This window comes from Anolis carolinensis, chromosome 4 (assembly GCF_035594765.1).
Source record: "Anolis carolinensis isolate JA03-04 chromosome 4, rAnoCar3.1.pri, whole genome shotgun sequence".
NCBI classification, from domain to species: domain Eukaryota; kingdom Metazoa; phylum Chordata; class Lepidosauria; order Squamata; family Dactyloidae; genus Anolis; species Anolis carolinensis.
In genome coordinates this window covers 1880863-1894776 of record NC_085844.1, presented here as the reverse complement: position 1 = coordinate 1894776, position 13914 = coordinate 1880863, and the positions used below count along the sequence as shown (strand labels likewise).

The 13914-nt window shown below is 42.8% G+C and overlaps 1 protein-coding gene across 1 annotated transcript in view; it reads right to left on the bottom strand.

Moving 5' to 3' along the window:
* Positions 1–374: 374 nt before the first annotated feature.
* scx (scleraxis bHLH transcription factor) overlaps positions 375–13914 on the bottom strand; it is a 33318-nt gene continuing 19778 nt past the window's right edge. Inside the window, 1 exon segment of the mRNA XM_008122774.3 lies at positions 375–935. Coding sequence (XP_008120981.2) covers positions 897–935 — 39 coding nt within the window. The 3' untranslated portion in view covers positions 375–896.

The window sequence follows — 13914 nt, the reverse complement described above, 5'->3', positions numbered from 1 at the left end:
ACTGGTTTCTGCCAGAGTCTTTGCAGTTCAATCTTGAGGTCCTGAGAGCGGCTGAGTTTTTCCTGTTGTTTTTCGTCAATGCGACTGTCACCTGGGATGGCAACATCCATGATCCAAACCTTGTTCTTTTCCACAACTGTGATGTCTGGTGTGTTGTGTTCCAGAACTTTGTCAGTCTGGATTCGGAAGTCCCACAGTATCTTTGCGTGCTCATTTTCCAATACTTTTGCAGGTTTGTGATCCCATTATTATTATTATTATTATTATTATTATTATTATTATTATTATTATTCTCCATTCATACACAACACACGCACACGCTTCCTAGCCCACCAAAGACGGACGCTCCCCTTGCGAGTACAACAGACTCTTCCCACGATACAAACAACGGAGGTTTATATTATTATTGTTATTTTCAATGACATGAAACTTCAACGTGTATTGACAGTGACCCCACACAGGTCCAGGGGTCCGCTTCCTTCCACGTCCCCCAAGGGCTGTGGGTTTTCCTCCCAAGGCGAGTCCTATGGAGCATCCTGCAGCCGTCCCTCTCTTTGGGCAAAAGAGGGTCCGCATCGGCTTCCATGGTGATGCCCACCTCACCCGGGTCTCCCTCCAGCAGAGCACGGTCCTTCGGCTTCCGGGGTCCAAGCCCACCGAATCCACTCCCCAAAGTCTTTCCAAAGCCAACCCCCTGCCCCAAAGGTGCTCAGTCTTTTCCTCTCTGTTCAGGCCCTGAGTTCATCCGAGGAAGAACCGCACAGCGCCGGGCAGCAGCCGTCCGGCGAGGCACAGGCTGGGCAGTGCTGTTCTCTTCGTTCTTCTCGTCTTCTTCCTCTCCTCCTCCTCCTCCTCCGCCTCTGCGTCGGCTGCTGCCCTCCTGAGTCCGTGCCCTCCTAGCTCCGTATCGCCGTCTTCCTGTCTCGGTCTTTGCTCTGCAAAATGGGAGAAGAAGAAGGAGAAGAAAAGGTTAGGCAACCACACTGCCTAACAAACCTCCTCTTTGCATTTGCTGGGCCACTTTGCTCCATCATGGCTGGCCACTTCTCCCAGCGATATGGACCATTAGCCACCTTGGTGCATTTCCTGGAGCATCTCCCCGGCCCTGGAGATTAGGCTAACACCCTCTCTGTCCACCTTTCTTCAGCAAGGACCTCAAAACCTGGATGTCTTTGGTGCAAACTCCCCTTTATCCATTACTTTTGAAAAAAAAGATGTCCAAATTCAAGAACATCCAAAAATGTATGAAGAATTTCATAAGATACCTTTGACTATTTGTAATGGTTGCATGTAATACCCTGTTTCCCCTAAAATAAGACATCCCCAGAAAATAAGACCCAGTAGAGGTTTTGCTGAATTGCTAAATATAAGGCCTCCCCTGAAAGTAAGACCTAGCAAAGGTTTTGTTTGGAATTATGCTCGCCAAACAGAACACCAGAGCATGCAGGATCGGTAAATGTACGTACCATAGAGTGTTGTGCATGGAAATATTGGTAGTAACAAGAAATTCTTGATAGGATTCACAGTTTGTCTGGTTATGCTGGTTTGTGATGGCAACTACTTTACAGTATATAATATATGTTCATGTTTTTGTTCAACAATAAATGTGAATTCTTCTTCATGGAAAAATAAGACATCCCCTGAAAATAAGACCTAGCGCATCTTTGGGAGCACAAATTAATATAAGACACTGTCTTATTTTCGGGGAAACACGGTATGTACATTCCTATTTGGTACAATAGCAGACAATAACCAAGGTATCTTCAATAATAACATGCTGGTCCCTTAAAGACTTTCTAATGTCCTTTGAGCAAAATTGCAAACATTTGACCTGCCTACCCCCATATTCTCCAGTTTTATGCTGACAAAGAAAGAAAGATCTCTGCATGGTCTACCTCTGTTTATATTGCCATCAGAGCAATTGTATGCCCTCTTTGAGCTCTGCTAGCAAACCTCAACTTGTGCTGCTGTTCATTCTAACAGAAACCACTGGGCTGAATAATACATTAATCAGCATATTCTACTCAATGAAGATATTCCTGAAAGAATGTCATAGAGACCCATTTCAGATTGCCTCTACGACTCTGGATCTGAAGACAGCCAAAGCAATCATAAGTGCGTAAGATGAAACACAAGATGAAATGACCTAAGCTTCTAGTGAACCTTGGAGATTTCTATGTGCATACTGAATCCATACAGAGCCTTCTCGACTGTAGCCCCTCATTTATGGAATGCCTTGCCAGTTGAAACTCGAACTATCCGAGACCTACTTGAAAGCCTGCAAAACCTTGCTCTTCTGACAAGCTTTCAATGGGTGAAAAACTCGGGGCTATGTCTGTTTTTATTGTTGTTTTTATTGTTATTCTAAAGCTAAGTGTATTGTTTTAATCTATTTCTGTAAACTGCTCCGAGCCAAACTGGGAGTAGCGGTATACAAGTCTAATAAATAAATAAATATAAATCATCATGTTGGATCACCTCACCCAGCCTTCAAGAATTGGCAGGAAAGGCCACTGTATATATGTTAGGCCCCTGCCTGTGAATGTTCCAGCCCAAACTGACCATTACAGTGACCTCAGCACTTGACCCCACACCCTGGCCCTATCCTATGCTTTTTGCACAAACCCACACCCAACCCTCTCCAATTTCTGAACTGCCCACCTTATCCCTGGTTTTGATTACTGAGGTTTGCTCTGTTCTTTTTCAGTTGTAGTTTATATATTTTGCTGTTTTAATTATTTTAATCAGATTGATATATGTGTATTACTTTTTTAGATGTGTTTTTAGTTCAAAGACTTTGTTGTGTTGGGCTTGGTCCCGCTTGTAAGCCATCCCGAGTCCCTTCAAGGAGATGATTGGCAGGATATAAAAATAAAGTTATTGTTATTATTATTATCATCTCAGAATCTGGCTTCTGAAACAAAACCTAGAGGTAATTATCACATGTATGTGGGGTAAAGGATGTGCCTCACAACCCTTGAACCCAGTCCTGGCTTCTCCATTTCCCAGCTCTTAATAGGCATGGGTAAATGATGATGATGGTGATGATGATGATGATAATAATAATAATGATGTTTTATTTATATCCTGCAAACTTGAGCCCTCCTCCAGATGTTTTGGACTTCAACTCCCACAATTCCCAACAGCCTAAGTTTGCTCAAGCCTATCGTAGAAAGAAAAAATAAAATGTAAACATGCTGGTAGGTTTGGAAGTTCAAATAAAATTTTGAAATCACAAGGTAGAATGGAGGAGTTGTCTTGATATTTTTTAAAAAGTTAGCAGTATGACAGTAACATTTCCATCATATGCTTTTCAGCGGGGAGATAGGAAGCCCATTCTAACTTTTTAAATGTATAATAAAAGGACAAATAGGCAGTGACTATATTGACTTCATGGTTTCACACTGATGTGACATTAGGGATTGTGCAATAGTGATTAGAATGTGGAAGGATGTCTGTTTCGTGCTATATAGCTGTGCCCGGCCACGCGTTGCTGTGGTGTTATCTGGTAGTGTTGGTGAGAAATTGTTGAGGTAGTGGTGGTATTGAATGTCTGTTGTATGGTTGTCTTTATGTTTAGTATGCATTTGGTTGTTTGTGTACTGTGAAAGTGGTGAGGGTAGAGGGGGTCTACGTCCCTGTGTAGTATTGTATAGTATTTATACGTTGTCCATGTGTTGTGAATGCTTGGATTGTGTCCTGCTGCATAGTAGAAAGGGTTGGGCTGGATGGCCCTTAGGGGTCTCTCCAAACTCTTGTGCCTGTCCCCTGGGCTGAGTAGGTTGCTAGGAGACCAAGTGGGCGGAACTTAGCCTTGTAACTGGAAGCAATTGGATAAAAACAATTATTCCTCTCCCTCTAATTAAGATTTTATTTTTATTTTATTTTTGTTGTATCAACCTAGAGCCGTGGATGATGGGTTGTGTTGTCAAATTTCGAGGTTGGGGGAACTGTAGTTTTGTTGTTTTGTCCGCTGCCCTGATGCCATCACTCTTTTATATATATACTAGCTGTGCCCGGCCACGCGTTGCTGTGGCAAAGTGGTGGTGGTATTGGTTAAAAATTGTGTAATTTTTATTTGATGTTATTTGTATTTTTTTTATAAATTTTATTGTAAGTTATCTTTTTATTATCTTTTTTTTCTTGTATTATTTTTAGTTATTTTCTGTTATAGTATTTTATTGTATTAATTTTTTTAGTGTTTTTAATTATTTTTAGTGTTTTTTATTATTTTTTATTGGGTTGCTAGGAGACCAAGTTGGAGGAGCTTAGCCTTCTAACTGGCAGCAAGATTATAAATGGGTTATATAGCTGTGTGGAAGGGCCTTGAGTCTACACTGCCATATAATCCAGTTAAAATCTGATAATCTGTGGAAGAGGCCTAAGTGAGGCCTAACTGTGGCTGTCCCCTGGGCTGAGTAGGTTGCTAGGAGACCAAGTGGGCGGAGCTTAGCCTTCAAACTGGCAGCAATTGGATAAAATCTATTATTCCTCTCCCTGTAATTAGGACTTTATTTTTCTTTTCTTTTTGTTGTATCAACCTAGAGCCGTGGATGATGGGTTGTGTTGTCAAATTTCGGGGTTGGGGGGCCTGTAGTTTTGTTGTTTTGTCCGCTGCCCTGATGCCATCACTCTTTTATATATATAGATATGTGTATTGGGGATGGCATCTAATTTTGTTGTACTCTAGTCTAACCTGTTAGTTTCTAACCTTGAAGTCATCCCTTGCCTACACGGCTAAATAAGGACAATGTTTGTGCAGCTTTTCCCCATCCATTCCTTTATTCTCCCTCTTAATGCTTAGAGTTGCCACACATCACAAACAACAACAGCAAACAAGAGTTGTATGAGAACACATAATACATCGTTTCTTGTGAAGAAGCTCACACATCCCCTTCCTTTTCAACTGCATCCTTCTCCTTGCCCAGTTTGCACATTTCTGAAGCTGTTGCCCTCAGGGTTCGGTCCCTGTTTCCCCTCTGTTCCCCCCACATTGGGCTCTGCCAGGGGTCTTCCCTGTCTCGTGCCTTTGCTCCATGCGCTCTGGAGCATAGGTAGCATCCATCCCCCCCTTGTGCATGTGTTTGTATGGGAGGGGGAGACCCGGGTTTGGGATTAACGCAAGCCCTGCTGCTCCCAAGGAGGCAGCCCCTCACCCTTTGTCAGAGGGGGTTTGGGGGGTGGGGAGCAGGAGGGAGAGGGGCCGGGGCTCCGAAATGGTAAAATTAAATTTCCCAGATGTTCAGGCCCCAGGAGTTCTCTTGCTGTCTGGAGAGGAAATGGGGATTCGGAAAATCCCGCCTCATATTTTTTCCCCTATCACCTTGCCTTTCCGCTGCCATTAAGTTAAGCAAGAACCGTAAATTAAGGGGGATTCTGAAGCAGGCCCATCTTCAAGGGGGTGGCCAGGAGGGTTGCAAGCGGGGGAAGAGTCCCATAGCAGTGCGCCAATCATGCTATTTCACTTTCCGCAGCATCTTTCAGAAGTGAGCTTTTTTTGCAGAGTCCTGTCCGCTGCATCAGACCCAAGAATGGCCTGGAATCCACAAAAAAAAAAAGCCAGGCCAGAAATGCCATTTTCCCCCAAAGAGTCTCAGAAATCCCACAGTTTTCCTTTATGTCTTTTATGCTGAGACAAATCCACATTGCGACATCTTTGAATATCGTTTAATATGGTGATGTTGTGTGCCTTCCAGGAGACCCAAAGGCAGAGCCAACATGCCCTCAGTGTAATAATAATAATAATAATAATAATAATAATAATAATAATAATAATAATAATAAGTAAAGCAAAGTGAAGAACCTGCTTTGATTGAAGTCAAAATCAGAAACTCCTCAAAACACAGCAGACAAAGATTCAGTACAAGAAAGCCACACTACAAACTAGAGCTGACAGCTGGCACAACAAAACACTGCATGGAAAGTTCCTTGACAAAATTGAAGGAAAAGCTGACAAGGAGAAGACCTGGCTCTGGCTCACGAATGGGACCCTGAAGAAGGAGACAGAAGGCCTGATCCTTGCAGCCCAGGAGCAAGACATCAGGACAAAGGCAATTAATAATAATAATAATAATAATAATAATAATAATAATAATAATAATAATAATAATAGAAGACCTGGCTCTGGCTCACGAATGGGACCCTGAAGAAGGAGACAGAAGGCCTGATCCTTGCAGCCCAGGAGCAAGACATCAGGACAAAGGCCATTAATAATAATAATAATAATAATAATAATAATAATAATAGTAATAATAATAATAATAATAGAAGACCTGGCTCTGGCTCACGAATGGGACCCTGAAGAAGGAGACAGAAGGCCTGATCCTTGCAGCCCAGGAGCAAGACATCAGGACAAAGGCCATTCAGGCCAAGATCGAAAAATCAGCTGATGACCCAAAATGCAGACTGTGCAAGGAAACCATGGATCATATCCTCAGCTGCTGTAAGAAAATTGCACAGACAGACTGCAAACAGAGGCACAACTATGTGGCCCAAATGATCCATTGGAACTTATGCCTCAAGTACCACCTCCCAGCAGCAAAGAACTGGTGGGATCACAAACCTGCAAAAGTCTTGGAAAATGAACACGCAAAGATACTGTGGGACTTCCGAATCCAGACTGACAAAGTTCTGGAACACAACACACCAGACATTACAGTTGTGGAAAAGAAAAAGGTTTGGACCATTGATGTCGCCATCCCAGGTGACAGTCGCATTGACCAAAAACAACAGGAAAAACTCAGCCGCTATCAGGACCCCAAGATTGAACTTCAAAGACTCTGGCAGAAACCAGTGCAGGTGGTCCCGGTGGTGATGGGCACACTGGGTGCCGTGCCAAAAGATCTCAACCGGCATTTGGAAACAATAGACATTGACAAAATCGCGATCTGCCAACTGCAAAAGGCCACCCGACTGGGATCTGCACGCATCATCCAGCCATAAATGCCTTCAACAACAACAACAACGACAACGTCTCTTTTCCCAGCCATGAATTCCCCTTATCCCAACCTTCTTCCCTATCTCATTGATGCTTAATTTGTTTTAAAGCACATGAGATCCAAGGACTGTTCAACAGTTTTGAGAAGTCTCATTATTTCAATGTTTTAAAGCAGAGGCTGGATGGCCACCTGTCAGGAGGGTTTGAGTGTGTCTTTCTGCCCAGCAGAAAGGGGTTGGACTGGACGGCCCTTGTGTGTCCCTTCCAGCTATAATTCTATCTATCTTATGGAGGCTGGCCTCCCGCAAGCCAATTTCATCCATGCACGATTGCTGCTTCCGGCCTTGTGCTTTGGATTTTGGGGCCTCCCAAAATCCGGCCAACAAGACCCCCTTTGTCCTCCTTGCCTTTTATCCTTCCCTTCATTAATATGAATGAGGATGGGAAGCCACAAAGGTTCATGTAGGCCAGGCACGGGCCAACTTGGGCCCTCCCTCCGGGTGTTTTGGACTGCAACTCCCACCATTCCTAACAGCCTGCCGGCTGTTAGGAATGGTGGGAGTTGCAGTCCAAAACACCCGGAGGGAGGGCCCAAGTTGGCCCGTGCCTGTCCCTGGCTTCTCACCTGTGCTTCCTTCGGCACCTGGGCCCCCTTGAAACCAAGCCAAAGGACCCGCTGCTGCCCCACATCCTGACCCCGGCAGACCTCCGGAGGCGCAGATGCCGCTCTCCTTTTGCAGCCACTTAGCCGCCCGCTGAGCCTCCGACTTCAAAGTTTCAGCAGCCTTTTCCTGCTGTTAAAGAAACAGCTGCCTTTTGGGCCGGTGGGGTGGGCTAGGTGGGGGGAGATATGAGGGGAAACATCTCAATCTGAGCCCTTTCATTTGTGGCTGGGTGGGAGAGCTCTTGCAATGGCCGAAACAGCTGAAAAGGATTCGTGGGGCGAGCTTCCTTTCTGCTTAAGGCGTCTCAGACGGAATCACAGAGATCTAGGAGACCCCAAAGGCCATCCAGTCCAGCCCCTTCTTGCAATAAAGGAAGACAACATCAAAGCCCTCCCAACAGAGGAGGAGACCCCATCACACATGTTCCACAGTCAAATAGCAATAGCTTCATCAAGCATTATGCCCCACTGTGCTTTTGTTGTAGTTCATTGATGTGTTTTCACCTATGTGGTTGCTGGGCTTGTCCCCATGTGAGCCGCCCCAAGTCCCTTTGGGGAGATGGAGGCGAGATATAAAAATAAAGTTATATTATTATTATTATTATTATTATTATTATTATTATTATTATTATTATTATTATTGTATGACACAGCAAACAAGATAGATATGCTGGATTTCATATCACAAAATCACAAGTCGAATACTTCCCAAGTGTCTAGGACTGTGTGATGTATTATTATTATTATTATTATTATTATTATTATTATTATTATTATTATTATTATTTTATGACACAGCAAACAAGATAGATATGCTGGATTTCATATCACAAAATCACAAGTCGAACACTTCCCAAGTGTCTAGGACTGTGTGATGTATTATTATTATTATTACCATTATTATTATTATTATTATTTTATGACACAGCAAACAAGATAGACATGCTGGATTTCGTTTCACAAAATCACAAGTCGAACACTTCCCAAGTGTCTAGGACTGTGTGATGTATTTTCGGATGATGCGTGCAGATCCCAGTAGGGTGGCCTTTTGCAGTTGGCAGATCGTAATTTTGTCAATGTCTATTGTTTCCAAATGCCGGCTGAGATCTTTTGGCACGGCACCCAGTGTGCCCATCACCACCGGGACCACCTGCACTGGTTTCTGCCAGAGTCTTTGAAGTTCAATCTTGAGGTCCTGAGAGCGGCTGAGTTTTCCCTGTTGTTTTTCGTCAGTGCAACTGTCTCCTGGGATGGCGATATCAATGATCCAAACCTTTTTCTTTTCCACAACTGTGATGTCTGGTGTGTTGTGTTCCAGAACTTTGTCAGTCTAAATTCGGAAGTCCCACAGTATCTTTGCGTGCTCATTTTCCAAGACTTTTGCAGGTTTGTGATCCCACCAGTTCTTTGCTGCTGGGAGGTGGTACTTGAGGCATAAGTTCCAATGAATCATTTGGGCCACATAGTTGTGCCTCTGTTTGTAGTCTGTCTGTGCAATTTTCTTACAGCAGCTGAGGATATGATCCATGGTTTCGTTGGTTTCCTTGCACAGTCTGCACTTTGGGTCATCAGCTGATTTTTCGATCTTGGCCTTAATTGCCTTTGTCCTGATGTCTTGCTCCTGGGCTGCAAGGATCAGGCCTTCTGTCTCCTTCTTCAGGGTCCCATTCATGAACCATAGCCAGATCTTCTTCTTGTCAGCTTTTCCTTCGATTGTGTCAAGGAACTTTCCATCCAATGTTTTGTTGTGCCAGCTGTCAGCTCTAGTTTGTAGTGTGGTTTTCTTGTACTGGTTTCTTGTCTGCTGTGCTTTGAGAATTATTATTATTATTATTATTATTAATATTATTATTATTATTCACATTAATGTGGGTTTCCTATGTGCACATTTACTAAAACGTTTACCATGCATTTTTGAAACCGGGGCATTTTTTTTGTAATAACGCTGCATGCATATATTAGCTTTGGATCACATAGCGAAGGGTTCACACTCCTGTGAATTTTCTTTGCTGCCTGTATCCCTCTTCAGAGGATTTTACCTCTCTTTCTGACCTTGTGATCATTGGATTTTAGAAAATTTGGCTTGTTGGGGAAATAAGGATTGTTTGGTGAGAAAGCTTCATCGGAGACCCCTTTTCCCCAAGATAAAAACTCTTCCAGGAGTGGGTTTCCCTTCCTAGGAATAGATTTCTCTCCCTTCTTGTTGTCTCAGCTCAGTTCTTAACTATGAGTTGTTTTTAAGTTGAATGTTTGTAACTTGGGGACTGTTTGTATAGTTATTCTTGGAGCCACAGTGCCAGTGGCATCACAACTGCCTCCCACATCTTTCACAAAGTTTAGGATAGATTAAGCATTGCTGAGCAAGCTTAGAAAACCCCTCAAGCTGAGCAAAGCAAAGCTAAAGGGCAAGTAAAGGGCCTCACGTGGCCAATGCACATTTGACCAGCACACATTTGGGCTCCTCGGATGCGAGCCCTGTTTCTGGTTCTGTTTGACCTGCTGGTTCCAAAAACAGCACCAGCTTTAGCTTTTGAGATACAGAACCTATACCATTTAACACTCTTCTTCTGCTCACCCATAGAAAACCAGGATAACTATATGTAAGAAACCACAGCTGATGCGGTTTCTCCAATTCCATTTTCTGAATCGGCCCAAAAGAATCCCAGAAGCAAGCCTAATAACCAAGGCGCCGTGAATTTTTTTTTTTTTGTTGGACTTTGTTATGGATTGTTTTGCCATTAAGGGTTTGCATGCGTGCATGCATGCACAGAATCCGGGATCTGGAAGGGACCCCAAAGGTCATCCAGTTCAACCCCATTTTTGCAATTCTGGAAGATTCAATCCAAGCCCTTCACTTCGCGGTTGTGCAACTTACAGGAGAATCGGCTGTATTTCTTTTTTTTTTAATGGCTTCTCACCAAAAAGAAAGAAAACCCTTATTATTTAGGCAGGACTTTTTGCTTCTAACTCATTTAATGGGCCATGCAATGCTTTTTTATTATTGACATAAAGACAGTATGACATACCAGGAAGTCAAAACAACCAATCATTTTTCTATGTAACATCGTTTCTCTATCCTGATAATTTTAACCTATGTTTATATTTCAATTTTTTCTTTGCCTATGCGCTCTATATGTGTGTGTGTGTGTGTGTGTGTGTGTGTGTGTGTGTGTGTGTGTATATATATATATATATATTCTTCTATATACTGCAATTAAGTAACTATAACAATAATAACAAAATTTTTAATTAATTTTTTCCAGAATATACACAATTTAGTGTAGGCAATGCACATAGCAAAATAGATACTCTAACTTTCAGTCTTAAATCTGTTCCATTTATGTCCTTTTTTCATATCTATATATTAATCTTTCTTTTTCTCTTTTCTTTTTTCCTTTTTGCTTTTCCTTTTTCTTCTTTATTACTATTATATTATTACTATATTATAAAAGAAATCTTAATAAAAAGTATTTTTTTAAAAAGACAGTATGACATAGCATAGCATATATATGCTGGATTTCGTATCACAAAATCACAAGTCGAACATTTCCCAAGTGGTGGTGGTAGTGGTGTTGTTGTTGTTATTAATATTAATATTATTATTTTAAGTGTTTAATATAACTTCTAACCTTGTGATTTGGATATGAGAGTTTTTTTAACTTTAGTATTAGTAGGCTGTTTCTTTAGCTAAATAAAAAAAACAATTAATGCCTGATTGCCATAATGTTGGAGGGCCTTTCTCTGCCATTGGGGACACGGCAACATCAAAACACAGCTGGGAAACAGGCTAAACAAACGGTCCCTTGATCCTTCTCTATGGAGCACATGGCTAATGCCCAGCTTGTGTGCAAGGCAACCCCAGAATGCAGGTGTTCATTAAAAGTATATGCAGGGGAGGGGGATAGACATTTTAGAAACCCCTAAAGGCTCATGTAAATGTGGGTGATGTTGTGGGGTGTCGGGCTCCATTCTTGCGCAGGGCTCACCTGGAGTTGCCCCTCTTGGGGCAAGAACCCTACTCACTTGAATCTAATGCTCACCTTTTGGGGCTTAATGGCCTTGCCAAAATTGGGGTGCGCATTAGATTCGCATCATGCGGCAATCTTAGTGCTGAGCCAAAGCCAAAGTGAAACTGTCAAAGGCTTTCGTGGCTGGAATCACTGGGTTGCCGTGAGTTTTCCAGGCTGTCTGGCCATGATCCAGAAGCATTCTCTCCTGACGTTTCAGCCACACCTGTGGCAAGCATCCTCAGAGGTTGTGAGGTGTTGGAAACTAGGCAAGTGGGGTTTATATATCTTCCCACTTGCCTAGTTTCGAACACGGAGCCTCCGGTGGCCTAGGGGATAAAAGCCTTGTGACTTGAAGGTTGGGTTGCTGATCTGAAGGCTGCCAGGTTCGAATCCCGCCCGGGGAGAGCGTGGATGAGCTCCCTCTATCAGCTCCAGCTCCCACAAGGATGGTAAAAACATCAAAAAACATCCGGGCAATGTCCCCTGGGCAACGTCTTTGCAGACAGGCAATTCTCTCATTCCAGAAGCAACTCCGGTTGCTCCTGACACGAAAGAAGTTCCGAACACTATATATAAACCCCACTTGCCTAATTCTCAACAGACCTCACAACCTCTGAGGATGTGAAACGTCAGGATGTGAAACGTCTGGAACATGGCCATGCAGCCTGGAAAACTCACAGCAACCCAGTGATTCCGGCCATGAAAGCCTTCGACAGTTTCACTTTGGCTTTGGCTCAGCACTGAAATTGCCGTACGATGCAAATCTAATGCGCACCCCAATTCTATCTAGCAAGGCCATTCAGCCCGAAAAAGTGAGCATTAGATTCAAGCAAATAGGGTTCTTGCCCCGAGAGGAGCAACGCCACAACATCACCCACGTTTACATGAGCCTTCAGGGGTTTCTAAAATGTATATCCCCCTCCGTATATAATAATAACTAATATTAATAATAATAACTTTATTTTTGTATGCCGCCTCCATCTCCCCAATGGGGACTCGGAGCGGCTCACATGGGGACAAGCCCAATCAAATCACATTAAAATCATAAAATGAACGGTTAAAACAACAGGCATCACATTGGAAACAATTTAAAAAATATAATTTAAAATAAAATAAAATAAATAAAATAAAAGAGTGCTCTTTTTGTCGCTGTGCATCACATTTGGCAGCGAGAACTTTTTTTGTTTGTTTGTTTGAGGGTTTTAGAAATTGAGGCAGAATTTAAGGCACCTCTTTTCTGCTGAATTCCAGTCTTGTGAATGTATTTTTATTTTGTTTATTGTGGAAATTTGGGCTTGGCCCCATGTTAGTCGTCCCAAGGCCCAGCGGGGAGATGGAGGCGGGGTATAAAAAATAAAGTTGTTTTTGTTGTTGTTGTTGTTGTTGTTGTTGTTATATTATTATTATTATTCAGTCAGTTGTGTACTGAAACCCAATACAGTACGGCTCCCGTGTCCTCAAAACTGGTCTCTGTGGTTTTGAATTTCTATATCTTAGCATCTTCTAGATTTTCCAGTGGGACTCTATGATATTTTTGGTTGGGAAGTCCTTCAATTTGATACAGATCACTATTGTCCAAGGCTTCATCTATCCCAGGCCTGGGCCAACTTCGGCCCTCCTCCAGGTGTTTTGGACTGCAACTCCCACAATTCCTAACAGCCGATAGGCTGTTAGGAATTGTGGGAGTTGCAGTCCAAAACACCTGGAGGAGGGCCGAAGTTGGTCCATCTTATATCTATAAAAATATAATGTGCATAATTAGGGCTCAGTTAACAACAAAATCACTGGGCCAAATCACACCAGATTTGGCCACAATACTCATCACTTTCCAAGGAGTGACCTCGCAGCTTCAAAGCCTGGCTGCTTCATACCAAGGGGACTCCATTGTTGGCCAACTTGAATACCATTGAATAGTCTCACAGCTTCAAAGCCTGGCTGCTTCATACCTAGGGGAATCCTCTCTAGGCCACCTTGAATGCCACGAAGAAAACCCCACTTAGGACTACACCACAGCAACACGTGGCCGGGCACAACTAGTGTCTTATATAAAGCATTATGACCTTTAAGTCGATTGGAAGCCTTACTGACTTATTTAATGTGGAAGGGTGTTTAGGCTGGGAGAACTTTAGGGGAATTCCATGGGGATTTTCCTCTTAGTACAAACCACGTAGAGAAACCCAGGATATATTTATGGTTTATGCAATCAATTTCATTAGTAGATAAAAGGCCCTCAATCCCAAATGTGACTACCTTCTGTGTATGTGTGCCTTGTTTGGATTGAGTTCCATGAACAATTTTACTAA